The sequence below is a fragment of the Pteropus vampyrus genome, unplaced genomic scaffold (assembly GCF_000151845.1).
Source record: "Pteropus vampyrus isolate Shadow unplaced genomic scaffold, Pvam_2.0 Scaffold332, whole genome shotgun sequence".
Classification (NCBI taxonomy): Eukaryota; Metazoa; Chordata; class Mammalia; order Chiroptera; family Pteropodidae; genus Pteropus; species Pteropus vampyrus.
The window spans coordinates 793236-816673 of record NW_011889113.1 but is presented as its reverse complement, the minus strand read 5'-3'; the positions used below and the strand labels follow the sequence as shown (position 1 = coordinate 816673).

At 40.3% G+C, this 23438-nt stretch overlaps 1 protein-coding gene across 1 annotated transcript; it reads left to right on the top strand.

The window, feature by feature from the left end:
• Nucleotides 1–3365: 3365 nt before the first annotated feature.
• KCTD12 (potassium channel tetramerization domain containing 12) lies at nt 3366–9544 on the top strand. The gene has a single exon (XM_011378145.2). It carries the CDS (start codon nt 3550–3552, stop codon nt 4525–4527), a length of 978 nt encoding a protein of 325 aa, XP_011376447.1. The 5' UTR covers nt 3366–3549; the 3' UTR covers nt 4528–9544.
• The last annotated feature ends 13894 nt before the right edge of the window (nt 9545–23438 follow it).

Sequence of the window (23438 nt, the reverse complement as noted above, 5' to 3'; positions counted from 1 at the left end):
TTTTAACATGCTTCCTGGAACATGGTAGCAGACCCTTAATAAATATTAGAATAAACAAGTGAGCAACAGATATTTATTGAATGCCTATGAAATGCCAGTTCTATTCTAGGCACTGGGGATGCACAGTAGTCCTGTCTTATCCGTGGGGCATATGTTCCAAGACCCCCAGTGCATGCCCGAAACCATAGATATTAACAAACCCTACATATACTGTTTTTTCCTATACATATATCTCTATGATAAAATTTAATTTATAAATTAGGCATAGTAAGAGATTTCTAATAATAAATAATAAAAAGAATAATAATATACTGTGATAAGTTATGTGAATGTGATCTCTCTCTAAATTTCTTACTGCACTGCACTCGCCCTTCTTATAATGAGATGATAAAATGTCTTATTAACTCAAGAACTTTTACCTTTTCAGTTAAAAGAAACACTTTATGGCTTCTCTTTGGCATATCCGACTTGCTAGCACCAGTGCTTTTGCTGTTTGAGGCCATTATTAAGTAAAATAACGGTTACTTGAACAGAAGCACTGTGATGCTTGCCAGTCCACCTGATAACCGAGATAGATGGCTACTAAGTGATTAGTAGATACTAACAGGTGGGTAGCAAATCAGAGTGAATACGCTAGACAAAGGGATGATTCATGTTGGGGTGGGATGGAGTGGGAAGGTTCAAGATTTCACCACGCTACTCAGACTTGCAGGCAATTTAAAACATAAATTGTTTATTTCTGGAATTTTCTGTTTAATATTTTCAATCTGAAACCATGGAAAGTGAAACGGCTGATAAGGAGGACTACTATAGTAATAAATCAAACAGACCAAAATCTCTGAACACTTGGAGTTTATATTTTAATGCCGGGAAACAGTAAACAAATAAAACAGAGAAAGAGAAGCTGCTTGGGTTGGGCTGTGCTTTACTAAATAGGGTGACCAAGAGAGGGTCTTATTGCAGAGACCCAAAGAAGGTAATAAGGGAGGCGACTGAACAGGGTAAGAAAGGTCAGAGGGAGAAGGGGAGATTAGTCTTTTAGCAAAGGGGACAGGAAGTGCAAAGGCCCTGAAAAAACAGTAGAGGGGGATAATGAGGCTAAAACCAGGGAGCCCCTGGGAGAGTGGTACTGTGGGGCAGTTCCAATCATGCAGTGTTTTGCAGACCACGAAAGGACTTTGGTTTTCACTCTTTCGTCAGATCGGAAGCCACTGAGGAGCACTGAGCAAAGTGACATTATCTGACTTAGGTTATAATATAATCCATCTTTTCATTCTGTTGATAAAAGACAGTAGAGAGCAAAGGTGGAAGCAGTTAGGAGACCAGGGCAATAATCCAGGCAGGAGATGATGGGTGGCTTGGTCCAGGGTGGTAGCAGGGAGGTGGTGAAACATGTTAATAGTCTGGAAGTATTCTGAAGGCAGAGCTGACAGGAACTGCTGATACAACGAACAAAGTAATGATACAAAAATATGTACCGAAATGTTATGAAGAAGGCTTTTTTTGGATTTATAGAAAGGAAACTGGCTTTGTTAAACCTGTGACACTGAGATAACAAGCAGTAGCACAGCCTCCTAGAAATTCAGCACCGGAACTCGAAACTTTTGTGTCACCTATTATTTATCCCAAAGAACGAACAACAGCAACAACAACAACAACAAAAAAAAGAGCGGTCAAATATATTCAGTATCAAAGTCTGGACCTGCAATTAAGTGAGCTGGTTTAGGGCTTGATCTCCTTTCAGCACACTGACATGAATGAGATAATTGTTCAGCAGACATAAACATTTCAAAGTAAAAATGTCACTTATCTGTGAGGAGACTGTAAAGCTCTTTGGTTAGTTACAAAAAAAAGGGTAAACATTATCAGGAACAAAGATCTGGTCTGATTTATCCTTATTGACATCTGTACTTCCAACTGATCTGATAACCACTCAGACTTCTAACTCTTTGTCTACCTGTTTGCATTCTTCACTACCTGGCAAGGGCAAATAGCAGGTGCACACCAAAAATTCATTGACCTGATGATTTCTGAGCATCCTTCATTACCGTCCCTCTGTCTTCTTTCTGCAAAGTCAGAGATCAGATAATCAGAAATATGACATTTTAGAATGTGTTGCGTGCATTAGGCAGGGCATGCGGAGGGAGCAATCCGGACGCTCTATTCACCTGGAAAGCCAAAGAAGGCTTCCTGGGGGCAGGAGGAGTTCTCTGGACTGATATGTGAGAGGGGAATGCGACTGCGGAGGAAGCGGGACTAGATGCGACCTAGAAGAGGGCCTTCAAATGTACAGAGGCGCTGGGACTAGAACGAACCTGGAAAGCACTGAACGAAATGAGTGGTGCACGGCACAGCAGGGGCGCCTGGACCTTCGGGAGAGTAAACATGCAGGGGCTGAGAGGTGGTGTTTGTGAATTACGTTACATCTGCAAACCCTCGCGTTTCATGGCGCGATTCACCGAGGGCTGAGAGGGACCCGGAGACGGAGCTTTCCCCTCGACCTCACTATTCTGCTGCGGCCTGGCCTCGAAGGCGCAGCGGGAGGAGGCCGCACAGGCCCCGCTGGGGGGAACGCGCCACGAAGTCACCCTTTACCTCGCCCAAGTCCTCTCACTGCCATTTCAACTTATTTTCTCCAATTTTGAGGTCTCTCAACCAATACGTTTCCCTCGTTACCCAGAAAGTTAAACTATCAGAAAGCGTCCTACGGCAGGATACCGAGGTTAGCTTTTTGTTTCTATGGTTTTTCATCAATGCGAACAAAGTGCCTGATTCAGGGCTGGGGCGGCCCATCGTCTCTCCAGATGTTTTGTGTCACTCGAGAACGTTCAGCAACACTAAGACCGACTAGGGCAGTGCTTCGTCTCGTGTTTAAAGCGGCCAGTTCCGGAAACCGCCGGTGCCGGAGGCGGCCACCCACTTCCAAATCTGGGCGCGGGGAGCCGAAAAGTTTACGGTTCTCCGTCAAGAGTACCCAGGCGCTGGGTGGGGTTAGAAGGGGAAGGGGGTGCACTGACTACGCCTCCGGAGAAGGCTCATCTTCCGAAGCCGCCTGTGCCACGCTCTGTCCGCTTTGGAAGAGGAGGAAAGTTGGGCAGCAGTGGGAAGGGGCTGGAGGGCGGGACGAGGAGGGACGAGGCCGAGTAGTCGGGTCGTCCCGGGCGCGCGCGAGCCTGGGTGGAGCCAGCAGCGGGGCGCGGCGTCAGCGTTTAAGATGCAAATCGATTCTCCGCTCCACCATCCCCCTCCCGCCCCGGGAGCGAGGCTCCGCCGCTCCGCTGCCGCCCACGCCTCCTGCGCACCGCGCAGAGCGGGCGGCTCTACTTAAGACGCGCGCTGGCCGCGACCCAGCACTCGCCTGGAGCGCGCGGGCGAGGCGGGAGGAGCGCTTCGGGACTCCGGGGGGCGCACGGCTGCGCGCTCGCACCGCTCGGCTCTTGGCTGCGGCGGTCGCGGAGCAGGGCTGAGCGAGCGTCCGGAAAAGGCGGCTGCAGCCCCTGCGCGCGGCTCCACTCTCTGCCACTACCCCAGCCCGGCCACTTCTCGGCCATGGCTCTGGCGGACAGCACCCGCGGGTTACCCAACGGGGGTGGCGGAGGCGGCAGCGGTTCTTCGTCGTCCTCGGCGGAGCCGCCGCTCTTCCCAGATATTGTGGAGCTGAACGTGGGGGGCCAGGTGTATGTGACCCGGCGCTGCACTGTGGTGTCGGTGCCCGACTCGCTTCTCTGGCGCATGTTCACGCAGCAGCAGCCGCAGGAGCTGGCCCGGGACAGCAAAGGCCGCTTCTTTCTGGACCGAGACGGCTTCCTCTTCCGCTACATCCTGGATTACCTGCGGGACTTGCAGCTCGTGCTGCCCGACTACTTCCCTGAGCGCAGCCGGCTGCAGCGCGAGGCCGAGTACTTCGAGCTGCCAGAGCTCGTGCGCCGCCTCGGGGCGCCCCAGCAGCCTGGCCCCGGGCCGCCGCCGCACGCGCGGCGCGGTGTGCAAAAGGAGGGCTCGCTAGGCGACGAGCTGCTGTCGCTCGGCTACACGGATCCCGAGCAGCAGGAGGGCGCCTCGGCCGGGGCGCCGTCGCCCACGCTGGAGCTGGCGAGCCGCAGCCCGTCCGGGGGCGCGGCGGGCCCGCTGCTCACGCCGTCCCAGTCGCTGGACGGCAGCCGGCGCTCGGGCTACATCACCATCGGCTACCGCGGGTCCTACACTATTGGGCGGGACGCGCAGGCGGACGCCAAGTTCCGGCGAGTGGCGCGCATCACCGTGTGCGGCAAGACGTCGCTGGCCAAGGAGGTTTTCGGGGATACCCTGAACGAGAGTCGGGACCCCGACCGGCCTCCGGAGCGCTACACCTCGCGCTATTACCTCAAGTTCAACTTCCTGGAGCAGGCCTTTGACAAGCTGTCCGAATCGGGCTTCCACATGGTAGCGTGCAGTTCCACGGGCACCTGCGCTTTCGCCAGCAGCACCGACCAGAGCGAGGACAAGATCTGGACCAGCTACACCGAGTACGTCTTCTGCAGGGAGTGAGGCCCCCAGGCTCCCTCGCGAGCTCACCCATTCCCCCTCCTTTCTTCCCCGGAGGAGGATAATAGATCTTCCCTCCCGACCCTTGTTCTCCCGTTCCTCTTTTCCCTTCCTCCAGTAGCTGGGCTAGATCCCTTTGTCCCCCACTTCAGAACCTGGAGCCACAAATCCTCTTGGCTTCTTTGTCGTATTTGGTCCTCACTATAACCGAGAGAGCCCAGATGTACCCCCTCCACCCCATGTTTCCCCTGTCCCTTGCCTCACCCCCCCCCCCCCCCCAGTTGCCCTTCAGTCTGATCAAGAGGGGCAGTGTGGCCACAAAGTCACCAAGTACCTGGGAAGGATCGAATTGTTGAGAACCTGATCGGACCTTGTCCAGTGTGTAGAAGATTCCTTGAAATCTTCTCAAGCCCTTATGACTCACTCGAGTTTAAGAAATCAGAATTGATAACACTGCCTGAGAATAGTGTTTTAAAAGGTCATTACAGTCTTTTAGCTTTCTTTAAAGGTAGAGTTTTAAAAGGCTGGTTGGAAGACTCTGGACCTGGAATTAGGATCCCATGGAGGCAGTTCAGTGACTTCAATAAAGTTTCAAGAAGTTACAGGTAGAAGTAGGAGAAGAATCTAGTGCTGGCACAACGAAGAATTGTATCTTCTCCACGTCGAAATAAAGGTCTTCACCTGTGGCTGAAACTTGTAGAAAGTTACCCTCTAGCCTGAGGAGGCACCCTTTTTCCTCAGCTCACTGTCAGAAGCCCTTGGGTTGGACTGGTTGACATCACAGCCATTATTGGCACGAGGGAGAAAGAGCACTGCCTCTGACAAGGGCAAGACAGCCCAGGACACCAAGCACTGCGGGGAAGTCACCCGACAGTGTCTGAATGGAGCTGGGTAGTAATGCACGTTGTCGTGGGCATTAGCAAAGCCCAAGTATGAATGGCACTGAATGGCAGTAGGACCTTAGCTCTTAAGACTTGGGGTAGGGGGGTGGGGAGGGAGGAAGGAAGGCAGGAGGGGTGGGAAGGGAGGAACAGACCTAATCATTTATGATTTGAAAGTTGGGAAGTTTGTACCATCCACTTGAGTACATGCACATAAAAGAAAAATAGTACATAAGAACATGCAAAGGATTTTATAAAGATTATAACATTTATTCTTAACTGGCAGTTTATTGAACTGTTTTGAGTCCTAAACTTAGAAGTTGCTGATACTTATATAACCTAACCAAAGAGTTACCCAGTAGGGTTTTTTTTAGTTTTTGAACTTTATTTTCTTGTTGATTATAAATCCTGAGTTAAAAATCTATTTACTTGAGCAAAATATGTTTGATTTTGGTTACTTAGACTTAAGTTCTTTTATTAAAAATCCTTATTTTCTCCAAGCCCAGTCAATGTCGACTTCTGGGCAAACCTGAAAACCAGAAAATGCCACTTCTTTCATGCAGATTATTTAAAGTTAAGGTGGAATCGTTTTGATTGATAGGGCTGCAGAGAAATAGAAGCACCAAGGGCTGCCCATCTGTAGATAGCTGTAAAATGGAATATTTTAAAAATGAAGACAAGTACTTAAAAGTGAGCTGAGCAATAAAACGGTGTTTTAGGTAAATGCAACAGAAACAGGAGACCTGGTTGCCTTATACCTTTTCTCTAACATGGAAAAAATTCCCATTGCATATCCTATCTACATCATAAATGAAGGGAAATGAATTCTTTCATGCTGTGAGGCTCCTCTGAATATTCTATGATGACGGAGAAGCCTTTCTTTTATTTCAGCATCTTTCTCTGGAGTATGTTTTTAAAGATTTTGTAAGAGTCAGTTTTCAGTGTTTAAATTAGCGCTATTTTTCCTTTTTAAAAATGAATCTTGTACTGTATCTTATTGTGTCCATAACAGATGTTAAGAATCGGAACAGTTTTCTTCTTAGACTCATGTGATCCAATCTGTATATACCATATATAAACATTTTACATGAATCATTTAGTTTTTTAATTCATTTACTAATGCTATAAAATTTCCTATATTTGCCCCCAGTAACTTGCATCGGATGTTGTATATACTAAAGCAACATGTTTTGATGAGTTTCTTATATCCTTGTCTATGGGGAAATTGGGTTAGGAAAAAATACATAATTACAAAACTGAGTTTGCGCCATACTTTTTTGCTTGGATATTAGTTGTATACTAATAATGTTTATTAACTGTCTACCTAAATGAAGGTACCTGTATTTTTAATCCACTAACTCTTTTTTAAGTTGGGAAAGAGAAAGATTTGAGATCTTTTATTGTTGCATTTTTAGAAAAGCTAAGTTAGCTTTATATATAAATACTAATTGTAAGGGAAGTGGAAACAGAAATCCAGGAAGTGGTGTTTGCTTTAATGTTGAGTGTGTTCTCAGACGAGGTAATGCATCAGAGTTTACTTCTGTTTCAAACCTGAAATGATTTAGGAATGTCACTCGCTGGCCAAAAGAGAGTGTCACAGAAACTTTTCCACCCATATGGTATTCTGTTAGATTGCTCAACAAAAATCGCATAATTGAGAACATCTTAGAGGAACAGATCAAAACCACTGACATATGGCAAGACTCCGAGGTTCTGATTTTCCTTGTTAAATCTACACAACTCCAGGAGTCATGGGAAACTGCTGAAGTTTAATCTCTGCCTCTTAAGTCATAAATTTTATCTTATAAAACTTTGAGTTGAACTATTCCACTGCCTTGTGCATACACATTTTATTCCCCTGCATATCCTTGCCGCCTTGCAGCGTCCCCCTTACCCCTTTCGTTATCTGAAAGACTGGGAACTTACTGGTTAGAGACAGTAAGCCAACTTCTTCTTCTAGGGATGACTCTGTCCCTATAAAGTTGGAAGTGAGTACCTGAAAACATTCTACCTTTTGCCCAAAGTAAAGACTGTGTGGGAAACATTCTGCATTGAGGGGAGAGTATAACTGAAGTAAGATGACTTGGCATGGGCACTTTTGGGTCCCTTCCGTTTCATGTGCTTTGGGCCACAGCAGTCCTAAACTTAGAAGTTGCTGATACTTACATACTTGTCTACGAAGTGGGCTGGAATGTTTGTTGGTCGTCAGCTGTGAGCTTGGTTGGGATATTGAGGGTCCATTTGAATAAACCCTGTAGGGATACTGTTCAAATTACCTGGGAGAATGTCATAAATTATTCAGATCATTATGAGTGCATTAACCTGACTCAGTGTAGCACATATTTACATATGTAATGGCTTTGATTACCATTTAATTCATAAATACAACTGAGTGACATTAGATTTTAATAGCAAATTTAACTTAAAGTATACTTGTTAATTGGTTAAAAAAACAGGTACCATGTTCAGTGCTTTTGCACCAAGTGTTTGACAAGTTGTCTATTTTTTAAATACATGTAGAATATGAATCATATTCATTCTAATTTTTCAAATTATATGTTGTGGAAAATATTCCTTAAAGGCGTGTGACTTAAAAGTTTTTTTCCCCTTTAATACTGTTTTTATCTTGTATTTTTATTTGGCGTTTTGCATTGATAGCAAAGGGATAATTTGTAATACTAGCCCAAATTATGTCCTCTTTTAAACCAGATATATATATCTGGGACCTGTTGCTTCTTTGAGGAAATGTGTAATCTGTGAATTCTCAGACAAAATGGGCAACTGGCAATGCTCATAACTTTCAGTTTTTATTGGCATTTTCTATGGAATGTTATTATTACATTGAAGCCATATAAGATGAAGCTTTGATAACTTCTTACTTTTTAAATTATGGTACATTCTAATCTAATATTCAAACATTTTTGTACTCCGCATGAAAAATGCTAAATCACGGTGCAGGCATTTAGAAAATATTGACTGGAGGGGTTGAATTCCTTAAGAATTTCTGTTTTAGTCTAACTCATAAGTACTTTTCTCAGTTGACTTAAATTTCTAAAGTAGTAAACTGAATATTTTTATTCTAAACCTATCAGTAAATCCTTTGGATTTTTTGTTTTTTGTTTTTTTTTCTTACTATAACTGATTTAAAAACTGAATTAGTTTTCTTAGATGACCTAATATGTTTTTTGAGAAATAAATAAAATACTCTTGTGTTTCCAGTGGCTATAGTACCTGATAACAGATTCCTAGAGCCAGAAACAAGTTACGTTGAAGTTAACTTTTCTTTGTCACAAGTTTGGTAATAAAAATCTAAGTGTTAATGTTTGAAGATTTAGATTTTCTACTGGGGCCCTTGAAACTTTGAAGAAATTAAACCAGAATATCTACATTAAGAGTATAATCTTGTGTGGTAGGAAGATGGACTAGTTGACCAAGAATTCTTGTCACCTTATACATTGCGTGATTTTTTTTCCCAAGTCAAATATTAAAAAAAATTTCAATGTGTTTTGAGGTATGCAAACATTAATTGTAATGTAAACTATTATACGACTGTTTTTGTGACTTTATAGGCAGGTAAATTTTGCTATTAACTATTGAATACAGATGACAATTCATCTATGACCATGCAAACAGCATTAGTGATATTTAATGATAAAAAATTAAAACATCCAACATGGATATTAATTTTAAAGATGTAAATTACGTTATTTAAAAATTGCCAGACATCTGAAAAACTCATCTGCTAAACAATGTAAGATTCCCACAGCTATCTGGAATTATGAAATTACTGAAAATGTCTTACATATCATTGAGCCATTTTCTCAAAATAGAAAGGAAAGGAGAAAATTAATTATATGATTATCAGGCTTTTCTAATGAAACAGAAAGGCAAGAAAAATAAATCCTTCAAAAAAGGCACTGATAAAGTCTTTTCAAGCATACCCAAACTCTAAATGACAATTTCTTCAACCACCTAAATACTCTTATAGAGATTTTTGTTCTCCTGTTCACGACCAGTTGTATAACAGAAATACTCTATACTGTTTTCCTCCCAGTGTGTGAAGTAATGAAACATTGATTATGTGACTTGTTATGTATTCTATTAAACACTAAAGAATAAAACATTCACTCCTTTCATTATTCCTCTTGGTTCCTGGGTATGGATTGGCTTGAACCCTGGTCTGATTTCATTTAAAGAGTTCTCTGAATACTGAGAATGCTTCCCAAATTGTAGGGCTAATGATGAACATTATGCCATCAGAAGATCTCACTGTGTAATTGGCCAGCTGGGCCAGCAGCGAACAGGCTGTTTCCTCAGTTTATTGTCAAGAGTGTCTGTCGTCAAGGTGGTTTGGTACTCAGTGTGGAGAAAAAGTTTTCCACCTTTTCTCTGACGTCAGTCTTTGCAGCATATGCAAGTTATTTGGAACATGGGGCATGTAGGTAGAGATGACCTCTTAAAGTTTGTTGGGAAAAGGAAAAAGAAGCCGTAGATAGGCCTTAATTAAAAGTACAATTCGTGAAGGTAAAATTCTGAAGAATGTTGAGGGAGGATCTGCATTGTGCTCATAGGGGCTTTTTCGTGAATCATCTCCAGTCTTTGATGTCGCTCCTCTTGAAAGAAAGCATAGTGCGGCCCACACACAAACCGCGGAAGCTGGAGCCGGGCATCACCAGCTTGGGTCTGCTGGGTTATGGCGCAGGAAGCCGTGAGTCGGGAGAGCGAGTGAGCCAGGTTTCGCCCTTCCTCTTTGCTTTTGCCTGTACTTCCTCTAGCTAGCTTTTGTTTTAAAACTGTGTGTGTACGAGTATAAATATAGACACATACACAAATTTTTGAAAAGTTTATGGTGAAAATTTTAAGCAATACAAGAGTGTATGTAATAAAAGGTAAACTTCCTCCTCCAGAAACTCCTTGTTTTTTCCAGGGGTAATCAATCATCGGTGTATCTTTACAGAACTTTTTATAATATATATATATGTATATGTGTGTGTGTGTGTGTGTGTGTGTGTGTATTCCTCACCTTTTTTCTATTCAGAAGGAATTATTCCCATTCTGAGCCTTGCTTGCTTCTTTTAACCACATCCTGGAGCTCTTGGAAAGCATGCGGTGGGGCTCAGGCAGACTTTCAGAACATGCGTTTTGGAATGTGGATTATTTTGAGCTGAAGACAATCAAGGCCCAGCAGACTTAAGAAGAGCTTTTTACCTCTCCTTTAACTGCCTAAAGGAATTTAGATAGGAGGGTCTGTACCAGGAAGAAAGCTATTAGCAGGGATAACTTTTTTCCTCTTGTTAAATCTGCCTTATGTCAATTTATATTAGACCAACCAAAAAACTTAGAAGAGAAGAAGGCAATAGTTTTTCCTCCCTTACACATTCATGAACATGAAGCAATGGTCTTCATTTTCTTTGATGGCTATATGATGTTCTGCATGATATGCCATTGTCTAGATATGCTTCATTTATCTTACCAGTTCTTTCTTGATGAGCATTTAAATTTCCGGGGTTTTTTTTTGTTTGTTTCTATTCTAAAGACTGTTGTATATTAATATCTTTTTACATATATGCAAATATGTCAGTCTTTTTTGCATGAAGTGATGCTAAGAGAGAAATCACCTGGAGGTACTTTTTTCTTCCTCAGGGTTTATGGAAATAATAGGATTCATGTGCAGCTCTCAAGGGAATGGGGATGATGGTGGTATGAAATAACTCTGGAATCGTTTTAGGTATGCAAGTGCGAAGTTTTATGTAGTTTAATATTGAGGACAATCTTTTTTTCCCTTTGTCTAAAGGTCCTCCTTCCATTTTTATTCTCTCTCTCTTTTTTTTTTACATTAATTATGGCTAACATTTGGTTTTTAGGAATACAGTATATAAAGAGGGGCAATAATATATCTCATACTTCCGAATGAGGTACCTCTTGGAGAGTTAGAAAGAGACAAGAAGCTATAGAATAAATATGGGACACTTTTATGGAATATCAGACTAATTGAGATGTGTAAATATGAGATGGGGAATTACGGTCATGCACCCCTGTATGATACGTTCTGCAGAATGTATCCTTAGGTGATTTTATCATTGTGCGAGCATCACAGAGTACACAAACCTAGATGATACAGCCTACGACACACCTTGGCTGTATGGTATTGCATATTGCTCTTAGGCTACAAACCTGTATAGCATATTACTGCACTGAATACTGTAGGCAATTGTAACAATGGTATTTGTGTTTCTAAACATATCAAAACAGAAAAGTTACAGTAAACATGCAGTATAAAAGATAACAAATGGTACCATGAACTGAGCTTGCAGGACTGTCAGTTGCTGTGGGCGAGTGAGTGTGAAGGCTGAGGACACTACTGTAGACTTTATCAACACTGTACACTTAGGCTATGCTAAATTTATAAAACAACGGATTAAATCAAGCACAAGAGAAATGATGCAATCAAGAGATGTGGTTGAAATTGAGAGGTGTATGAGGCTGCTGCCGGCGGCGTAACACGGCTTGCTGTTTTACAGCAAACTTATTTTTGTAAAGTAGGAAGAGTACACTCTAAGAATAAAAATTTAGTGTAGTAAATGCATAAACCAGTAACAGTTGTTTATTGTTATTATCAAGTATTAGGTACCGTACATAATCGTACGTGCCATACTTTAAATGATGGGCAGCGCGGGAGGTTTGTTTATACCAGCATTAGCACAACACACGTGAGCAACGCATTGCTTTACGACTTTACGACATTACTGCAGCTCCGGCATCACTGGGCAATGGGAATGTTTCAGCTCCATTACGATCTTATGGGACCACCGGTCACATGCATGCGGTCCACTCATCATTGACAGAAGTGTCCTCATGTGGCACGTGACTTTGTAAGGCATTTAACTGGTAAGTGATTTACAAAGATCAGTTTCATTTTATGGCAAGAATGATAAATTTACATAAATTTAAAAGACAAAACTTTAAACATTAAAGATATTTTGAATTTATAGAATCCCAGGGGTGAGTTGGACGTCTGCCTTTAAGAACTTGGTGGTGGTGATAGGTTGAGTACTTCTGTAATATGCTGGGCTTGCTTTTTGATGGATAGTTTAGGGGAAATGTGAGTCTCCTAAGTTCTCTGCTTTACTATGCTCACATAAGTTTCAAGGTTGATGCCTTTTTGGAGTTGGAATGTACCTGTTTTCCACTCACAGATTTCCTAATAGTGACCTACGGGGCTAAGTAGAAAGGAAGTGTTGAGGCCAATTTAGGCCATTGACTCTTAACCTGGCTGCTGCAACTTTCCCCCATGTATAGCCATTCAGTATTTATGCATTCATTCAAAATCTCTTGAGTACCTACTGGGTGCCAAACTGTGGCAATTAGATAGGGACCCAGACAAGAATTAAGTGCTGCATTAAGGGAGAAATGAGAAAATAACTTGGTAGTGCCATGTTAAGATAATCTGAGTAATTGTAGGAGTAAGTCATGTCTAGGCTTGCTAGGGGAGGAGACGGCAGAACTGAGACATAAAGGTGAAGAAGAGGAAGGGGCGGGCCCTTCTAAGCACAGACCGACTTAGTGAGGAAAGACCAGAGACAGCAAGAACCAGAACCTCATTGGAAAACAGCACCCCCCAAACCAAACAAACAAAAAGCCAAAAAAAAAAAAAAAAAAAAAAGCCAAAGAAGCAGTGAGAGTCAGATCAGGGTGAGCCTCATATACCATGTTAAAAGATTTGGACATTAATGTTTAGCGTTAACTGAGGAATTTTAAACAAGATGTGAAATAATCAGAGTTCCAGTTTGCAAAGACAACTTGGGGCTCTGAGAGGGATGCATTTGACAGGCAGAAGGAGTTAGAAGCCAGCTGGGCAGCTGTGTGTGGGGTAAGATTTATGCACCTTAAGCCACATGCAGAATACCTGGCTGCAGGGTCGGGTGAGGTTTCGTTCCCCCTTCTTCTTTCAAATCTCTCAGGCCATGCAGTTTCACATAAAACTTGTTTGCAGTAATATTGGGAGCACCATGCTTGAGTGAGGAACTCCTTCCTTCTGTTAATCCCTAGATTCATCTTATCCTCAAGAGATGAATTATGGTCTTTAGAGAGACCTAATCAATTATTTATTTAGTAGGTTCTTTATGGAACATCTGTTATAATGCATTAAAAAATCCTGAAATACCAACTTATACTTCAGCTTCCGACAGTCATTATTTGAGCCCTTAATACATTTGAGACATCCTTTCAGGTACGTTTCCTTTACCTGAGCAATAATAGAGAGCAAAATGGTGAACTGGCCAGTTAAAGGGCTTTTACTTCTGGTACAACCAGATAGCACAGAAAACAGCATTGTTGGGCCTTATACAGTTGGCATGTTTAGAGTTTTATGACCACTACCTCCCCCTCCACCCTCATTTAAAAAGTACATCTAATAACTACTAAGAATGATTTCCCTTTGTTTTCAAACTGAAAAAGATGAAACCAGCAATGACAGATTCTACAATTAGTTTTTGAACTTCTTTTGGGTATAATAGTAACTGACATTTCCCAAGTTTTTTACAAATTAATTCATTATCTTTCTCCATTCTAATTTTTTTCTGGGTGAGTGATGGTAAGGATCCAAGGTAAGAGTAAGTCCTAATTTTTGTATACAGAAGAAAAGGGCAGCAGAAGTATCTTCTTGTTCAGCCTTTATCTTTCTTCCTTGGAAAGTATTGAATAAAAATTACCAACTAGAATGAGAGGAACATGAAGGAAATAAAACGAGTAATTTACACTCCTTGGTGACTTGAGCTGTTTGCTTCTACTTTACAAGGTGGTCTTAATTTTCACTCATCCTTGACATCTATTTGCCCATTCATAGGTGGAGAAAGAAGTACTTATTTCTTTATATTTGCCTCAGAGCTTAATACAGTGCCTAGCAAATAATAATCATCAATAGAAGCTTATCGAATAAATGAATGATGCTTATGTTAATTCATTTTTTATGTATTAGGGAGAAAAAGAACTTAAAATTTGTCCTTTACTTTTTATAATACTATCAAGAATCTACAATCCTTCTTTATACATATACATGTTTTTGAGAATATAACTATAGTTTCATAAATAAATACATAAAAACATAAAAATGACTATCCTTTTTTTTTTCTTTTAACTTGAAAGTCATAGAGATTATGATGAGACCTAAACTGATTTGGATATTTTTTTCTGAATAGTTATTAGGTGACAGTTGCTTCAATGCCCAAAACACTTGACAATGTTTCCATTTTATGATGGAAGTCAAGTTCACTGACAGCCATATTATAGGTTTTTCTCTGGGGCTGTTATTTGTTACAGAAATATTAACTGGAAAATTTCAAGAGGTACCTCTTAAGAGTTGTAGAAAAGAAATTTGACCTCTCTGAAATACTGGAGTATACTGTTCCAAATGTTCTGCTGGTGAGACTTGTGGGTTTTTAAGGTGACAGTTGGAAGGACTTTTAAAAAGTAAATGATCTGTGCAATGATGCTATGACCTTACAATAGCAGTTATGTTGTTTTCTTTCTCTGCTCAGAATCATGTGTTTTCAAAGTATAAGTTCTCTCCCTGAGTTTGTCAGAAACACAGCTGTTAAGTCAAAGCTTTGCCCACTAGGTCTGAGAATGTTACTTTTAAAATGTGAGCAAGAAACAACAACAATGCTATAGACTGAATGTTTGTCCCCCCTCCAACATTCATATGTTTAAATTCTACTCCTCAAGGTAATGGCATTTAGAGGTGGGGCCTTTGGGAGGTGATTAGGTCATAAGGGTAGGACCATCATGATGGAATTAGTACCCTTATGAAAGAGACCCCAGAGAGAGCTCTTGTCTCTTCTGCTATGTGGAAGGAAGAAGAGAGGACAGCCATCCATGAATCAGAGTGGCCTCATTAGACTCCGAATCTGCCAACTCCTTGATCTTGGACTTTCCAACCTACAGAACTGTGAGGAATAAATGTTTGTTGTTTAAGACACTCAATCTATTGGAATTTTTGTTAGAGCAGCCCAAACCAACTATGACAAAGTTTCACAACAGCGAAACTTTATTATGTTGTTGTTATATTTCTCCTCTGTAATGTATAGTCTCCTTTTCCCAGTGTCTTAGACGAATTCTCAGAAAAGTTTTGTTATTGTCATCATATAGTTTAATTTTAGGTTTGAGTCGATTTGAGGATAAATAAGGCAAATCAATACTTTTGCTTTATTTTCTGTATCTAACAGGTGAAAAGAGCCGTTGGGGCTGAAATTTTTGACATTTGTCTCTAACCCACTCTACCTTATAAACCGAGACATAACTGACTTCCCGGTTAAAAGGACAATATTCACTTACTGTTAGTTATAGGAAATTGACCATAAATGATCATTAGTCGAGAAAGAGCAGAGAGAAGGGAGTCACCATCTCTTAGAAGAGGTTGAAGTTAAAACTTCACTGTAGTGAGGAACTTGTGAAACTCATGCCTTTGATTGAGACATGCCTTTTCATTATAAGGAAGCTTTAAAACTAGGGCTAGAATTCTATGGGGACTATTGTTCTCAGTTCTGTGAAGGAAACTGATCTTGGAGATATGTTTAGTGATTTCACCACCATCCACTTCAGTCTTTGTCTCCCAGAAAATGAGAATGCCTGTGGTTCTCATAGGAAAAAAAAAAAAAAAAAGTAGAAATGTTTTCCTTAATCGCAAAGTTTTGTGATAGTTGGATAGTATTTTGTTTCAAAGAACTTTCCATAGTGTTTATGAGATATCTAGAGGTAAAATAAACTTTATTAATAAAGATAAGACTAAGAGAAGCTAAAATAAAACTTTACTAATAAAGCCAGAGCTATCGGAGGCTAAAAAGACTTTACTAATAAAGCTTTATGAAACTTCTGTCTTCCTGAGTAGTTAATATTTTGCATCTGTTAAACCAGAGATTGTCTAGTCAAAAAGCTAAAGGCTTTAAAAAAAAAAACTGGATGAGCATGTCTTCATATCCTTTAACCAATGTCCATTATATCTTTTAAAGCAAAATGACATATATCTGTTAAAAATAACTTTTTAATTTTCTAGATACATAAACGTACTTGTCTAGTCAACAACCCTGCACTCTATGTACTATTCAAGGGAACCAGGAACTGCACATGTAAAGTTCCCCTGAGCTGTCGACTGGGCTTTTGGGAAATGAAGGAAAGACAGGGTTAGTTAGGCATTGAATAGTGGGAATGTATGAAGCATAACTACGAAAAGACAAGAACTCTCTTTTTACATTTGAAAGTTGAATTCATAAACCTATGTAAATGCTGACCTTCAATCATTTTGGTAGAGTTTACATTTATTTCAGTAAGAGCTACAGAAAATTAACTTAAAATGATATATAGCAGATTATTAGTAGACAGTAGGGAGGGAATAGCTATTAAAATGTTTTGATGTTGCAGGAGATGATAAAGTTCTGGAGATGGATGGTGGTGATGGCTGCACGATGATCTGAATGCACTTAATGTCACAGAACTGTACAGTTAAAAATGTTTAAAATGGTAAATTGTATGCTATGCATATTTTATCACAATAAAAACTAATACGAGTTTAAGATAACATGAAAAATATAGAAAATTATAAAGAGAACACAAATTCTTATATAAACCTACCAAAAAAAAATGTTGACATTGGAATCACCTCCAATTATAATGAATAACTATGAAAAGTCACCCCTCTGGTTGTGTTATGCCAGTAATGTAATGTTCAAGCAAGTGAGCAATTCTTCATTTGGATGAGTTATGAATCATGCAGTAAAATCGGTCTAATAACTTTTGGTGACCTTTTAATTTCTGAAAATTTGAGAATATGTGTTTATGTCAGTATGTGCTTAAATTTGTATTATGTGAATTTTCTACTTTTGGGCTTCATCCCTCTTCATTACCCCAGATAATTAAGGTTGTTACTCCAACTGAATTGAAATGAAACTCCACCCAATTTGGAATTTCAAAAGGCTTTGCAAGAACATTATAATTCCCCTTCCACAAGTCAGAGGAGGAAATGAGTAATTGTTCAGGAGGGTAAGTGTGTTTAGAGTCAGGAATCAGCTTAGCATTTCTGATATTAAGAAAGGTCCTGATCTATGTGCTCTCTATTAGCACTCTCATTGTCCTATAAATTAATGTTTACAGGGCTTATAGCATAAGGCCAGTATTTATGGGACAAAGGTATGTGATGGAGAAATCACAGTCTATCTGCAATGGGAGGGTTAAGGATGACCAGCAGACATGAGAACCTGTCCTAGCTCTTTTGGGGCTGATGTCATTTGGAGAGCTGAATCAAAGCCGAAGGCTGCCAATGCAGGAGAAGAGATTGCCTCAGAGTAAAATTGTAAACTTAGATGAAAATTGATACTGGGAAGAATATGTATACCAGATGGCAGAATCAACTCCACTGAATAGTTTGGGAGATTAGGCAAAGAGATAGAACAGTGGTTCTCAATGGAATGGGGTGTGTGGCTATTCTCCCCCCTCCCCAGGGATCACTTGGCAATGCCTGGAGACGTTTTTGGTTGTACAAGGTGAGGGAAGGGTACTACTGGCATCTGGTGAGCAGAGACCAGGGATGATGCTATACATCCTATTAATGTACTGGTATAGCCTACCACAACAAAAAGTTATTTGGCCATACATGGTGGTAATTTTGAAGTCGAGAAGCTCTGTGATGGGAAAGAGAATGCCTAGGTGGGCAAGGGAATAGCTGTCGTGAGGCGTTTGGTCCAAACATGGAGCAAGGTGTTGAATGTTCTGGAGTTCGAAAAGGCAAAGATTATGTGACTCGTCAGATCTGAGATGGGGTCAGGTGAAAGCGAAAGAGGGAAATGGTGGGGGAGGGGTAGGTAGATGCTTGCTAAGGTACTTTTGTCATCGTGGTGGGTGGTCAAGCCAGGGAAAGCCTGGACCTGGAAAAGAACAGACTGAATGTTTTGCCAGATAATGTACCAAGTCTGCAGAAGAGCAAGTACTATAGCTTCAGGCAGCAAAATGATGGTTAAGAGATCCTAGAAAGATGAAAAAAAGTGGGTAAATATGGTGGGCCTGGTAGATGAGTATAGAAGAAATTCTGGGGCCATGAAGGTAAAAAGTAACAGAAGCTAGCAGGTAGGACAGCGGTCCTCAAACCTGTTTATACATTAGAATTACTGAGGGAATTAATAAAAAATACTGATACCTGGGGTCCACCTCAAACCAATTCAGTTCAAGCATTTGGGGGTGGATTCTGGAGTTCAAGTATGTTTACAGACATTTCCCCAGTATTTCCAATGTGCAGCTAGGATTGAGAACTGTTGTCCTAATATGTCAATAATGTCGAGGAGAACTAAACAGGACAACTAGAAAAAGACTCTGAAATAAGCTACCATCTGAGATTAAGTGTTGCTTGTCCTCTGTCCCAGTGTTTTGCTACCTGTCCTTTGTAGGGATGTGTGTGGGCTGTGGCTAAAAGGATCACATGCCAGGCACTTGAGGCTGGGTTTTGCTTGCAGTTTGATGATAAGGAGGCAGAGCAGGCAGACAGGGCCCTACTTCTTACTAGTGACTAATGACTTGGATTTGGATTTAAACTTCCAGAGAATAGTCCACCTGATTGGGCACTTACCGTGAAGGGAGCTTGCAGGTCTAGAGCTTGCTCTGGGCAAGTCAGTGCGCAAATGGTGAGTGAATGTGAAGGCCGAAGACATTGCTATACACTGCAGTAGACTTTATAAAGACTGCATACTCAGGCTGTGCTAAACATATGAAACAAGAGATTAAAACAAGCATAAGAGAAAATGATGCAATTAAGACATGATAAACGAGATGTATGAGGCTGGGGTTAGTGTAACATGGCATGCTGTTTTATGGCAAAATTTTTTATGAGTTGAAAGAGTATACTCTAATGATAAAAATATAGTATAATAAACACATAAACAAGTTATATGGTCATTTATTATCCTTTTTGTTATGTAGTATACATAATGATATGTGTTATACTTTTATTTGATTGGCAGTGCAGTAGGTTTGTTTACACCAGCATCATCACAAACATGTGAGTCTTGCGTTGCTTAACGATGGCTATGACGTCATTAGGTGATAGGAATTTTTCAGCTCTATCATAATCTTAAGGAACCACCGTGGTATATGCAGTCTGTTATTAACCAAAACATTGTTATGTGGTGCATGACTATATACGAATGAAAATGACATAATAAGAGAAGAAACGAAAAAGCCACCAAACTATGGATATCTTGTAGAAAGTGCATAGTTTTCTCCACAAGTAGCTGATATTGTTTTCTCACCTTGGTGAGAAGGATGGTGAACTGGCCAGGAGGGTACCACTCATGGCCTTCTTTCCAGATGGGCATCCCTCATCTGCCTTTTTCAGTTTGGACACATTCCTGAGAAAACACTCCTTTCTAGTGGAAAGTGAATGTGAGCAAAAGCATTCTTTTGTCTGCAGAGTCTTGGGACACTTTCAAAGAGCTTGAGTAAGTGACTGGTGGTGAGAATCTGTTTCATTTTCATTTGTCTCTGGCAGGGCCTGGTGGCAATTTAATATTCTTTATGATTATTTTACATGCAACTTCCTTCCTAGCTTATGATTCCTGTCAGGATTGTGTATTAATATCCATTAGTCATTTTTCTTGGGTTGGCCTATAATGCTTCAAAGGAGAGCTGGTGTATTTCAGTAATTTTGCTTACAATTTGATTTGCTTTCTCTAGAATCCCAATTTAGTTTCATCAGCACATTACAACATACAACAGCTGGGCCCCCGGATGGGCTCATTTACATACATTAGCAGCCGAAAGCTAAGCACCAGCGACCCAGAAGATAGCCTGATATTTTCCCAGAGCTTCACCTGACATTTTTTTTGAAATAAACTCTGCCTCCCTATTTGTAACTGTATCAGTGACAGTATCTTGTGAACAATAAAAAAAAAAAAAAAAAAAAAGCACACTGTTGGTCTCCAGGCAACTTTTAAGTTAAAATGCTTTGATAAAAAAGCCTTGAAAGATAATCAGATAACATGTTCTGTCCCACATCAGTGTCAGGTAAGAATATTGTCCCCTCTCATTATAAATATCTTTATTAGTAGATAAATGGTTGGTCGATGACTGTCTAAAGACAAATAACCCATTAACCAACCAAACATCATCGTGACTGAGACCCTGAGCGTGATTCTCCAAAGAGCTGACATTACCAGTCATGGCATGAGAAGGACACTGTGTGAGGCTTGCGGAAAGCTTGGGTTTCTTTTTATTATTTTCTTTGCTTACATTTAAATTCTTGAACTGTGGTCTTGGTTCATATGTCAGGCTGAGAAATACTCACCCTAATTTCTGGAATCTGTACTTGTGAAAAAAGTATCTTTGCAAAGGTTGATTGAGTTAAGGATTTTGCAATGAGATTAATTTGGCTTATGCTGGACGGCCCTAAATGCCATCACCAATGTCCTTATAAGAGAGAGGCAGTCATCAGTTTATCCTCTGTATCTGTGAATTTGTTTTTGCTCTGTTTGTTTCTTTGTTTCCTTAGATTTTGCATATAAGTGAAATCATATGGTATTTGTCTTTGTCTAACTTATTTCACTGGTGACTGCCAGAGGGGAGGGGGTTTGGGGGGCAAGGTGAAAAAGGTGAAAGGATGAAGAAGTACAAATTAATAGTTACAAAACAGTCACAGGGATGTAGAGTACAGCATAGGGAATATAGTCAATAATATTGTAATGGCTATGTATTGTGCTAGTTGGGTGCTAGAGTAATCGGGAAGATCACTTCATAAATTATGTAAACACCTAACCATTGTGCTGTAGACCTGTAACTAATAAAACTAAAAGAGAGAGAGAGAGAGAAAGGCAGAGAGAGATTTGAATACAGACAGTTGGGGATAAGGCCATATGACCACACAGACAGAGGTTGGAGTGAGGTGGCCATAAGTCAAGGAATGTTACAGCCACCAGAAGCTGGAAGCAACAAGGAAAAGATTTTCCCGTAGAGTTTTGGATTTAAACTTCCAGAGAGTTCCCGAATTACCTTGCGATAATGTCGCCCTGCCAACACTTTAATTTCAGCAGTGAAACTGATTTTAGATATTTGGCTCTGTAATTAAAGAATAAATTTCTGTTGTTTTAAGCCATCGCTTTTGTGGTAATTTGTTCCTCGGTCATAGGAAACTAAAATAGTCTATAAAAGTCTGTTTTATGATTCTCAGACAGGTTGCTTATTTATTCTAATATATCAATGTCAGTATTTTTTTCTGAAAATGAATTGTTAATTTAATTGATATTTTTCATTTGGTATCTCATTTATGATCCATTTATTCCACTGAATTCTGTCTGTTTGGACAAGTAGAGACCAATAGGGAAGATGAGCTGTAGGATCATTTGATCTGCTGAAGAGATCCCAAGGACATGGGACAAAACATTTGTGAACAAGTAACCTAGAACAGGATCCCCAACCCCTCCTCCTTTAATCTCTAGAAAATGAGTGAAACTCCATCTGTATTTGCAGCCGCTCCCAAGCTCTAGCGTCACCCACCACTCCAGCTCCATCTCAGACCATCAGGCATTAGATTCTCATAGGAGCACCAGTCCCTGGTGCCAAAAAGACTGAAGACCACTGACCTAGAAGACCTAATATTCCAGGAAAGAGAGAGAATATTATCTGCTCTATATTGAACGTTTATTATATCACCATTTTATTTCCCTTTCCATTTTCTATGATTTAGATAGACCCACTATATTTCATCAACATAAATAGTGTAGTAAAGTACCTTTGAATTGGAATTACACTCTGTGGAATGGTTATTGGTGTGAGGTACAGATTATTATGATTCTGGACTGAAGTGGGGGAAGTACAATCAAGATGTCCTTATTCTTTTCAGCCAATAGCAGAAACTGTCAACTTCACCTTTACTTCTGCTGTTATTTGACCATGGTTTACTGGGGCCAGTTCATGAATTATGGGACTCTGTAATGTAGGTGTCACTAGAGATAACGCGGCCCTTGGGAAAGCCTATTTCCATGTAAGTTGCAATGCAGTTTCAAGAAGTTAATGGATTTTTGGTTTTAGCCAAAGGTCCTAGAAGTATGGGTGAAACAAACTGTTAGAAATTTAAAAAATGTTTTTCATAAAAGCATTTCCTAGGTTTTTCTATTAAAAAAAATCAGAGAAACATAATTTCTTTTATGATCGTTGACCCCCTTATATGACAGTAATTGCTTCTTAAAGAGGACAGTCAGAACATAACCAAGTGGAAAAACTGAATGGTTTTGTTCTGTAAAGAATTTCTATGGTCTCTGTGCCTATGTGTTGGCTAAAAGATAAGCAAGTGTTTATTGAAGACTTATAGTTTTATAACAAAATTAAGCAAAGTGTCAGTTAAATGTAAATGATTCTATTTTTCAAATACCTTCCTGATGGAAATGGGAGAACTCTTCAAAGATGGGTTGGAGTCCTAGGTAGAGGAAATTTATACTTCAAGCTTAATTCTTTGTGGGCAAGTACCTAGGAGTTTATCGTTTTCATATGCTCTCTCCTTTCCTTCCATTCCAAGGCACTGTGGTAAATACCGATAGAGGTAAATAAGACAATGTTTTTACAGTTCAATGTTTTATTACAAAGCTTATGAGTTTTCAGAGGTAACAAAGCAGCTGTGACCAAGGTGGGCCTGAGAGGGGAGAAGCTGTTTTCTTCGGAATGGATTCCACAGACCTCTAGCAAAGCCCAAGAATAAATTAAATTTTACTATGTTGGGAGATGGGTTGTGCATGTATAATTGTTTATTTATAAAATATTGATAATGAAAATGCTGAAGAACAATTACAGGCTTTGCTCTAAAGGGTCAGTCTGAGAATTGACTAGAGAGATGGCATATGAATTATGGATTTTCTTTTTCCAGTGGAATCTCTTATTCCAATTCCCTGAGAAATTTTATATTGTGCATATTGAAGAGAATGAGAATTAATTTGATTATTTATTTTTATCCAAAAGAAAACAGTTTTTTTGTACAACTAAGTCAATGCAATTACCATATGACCAGTT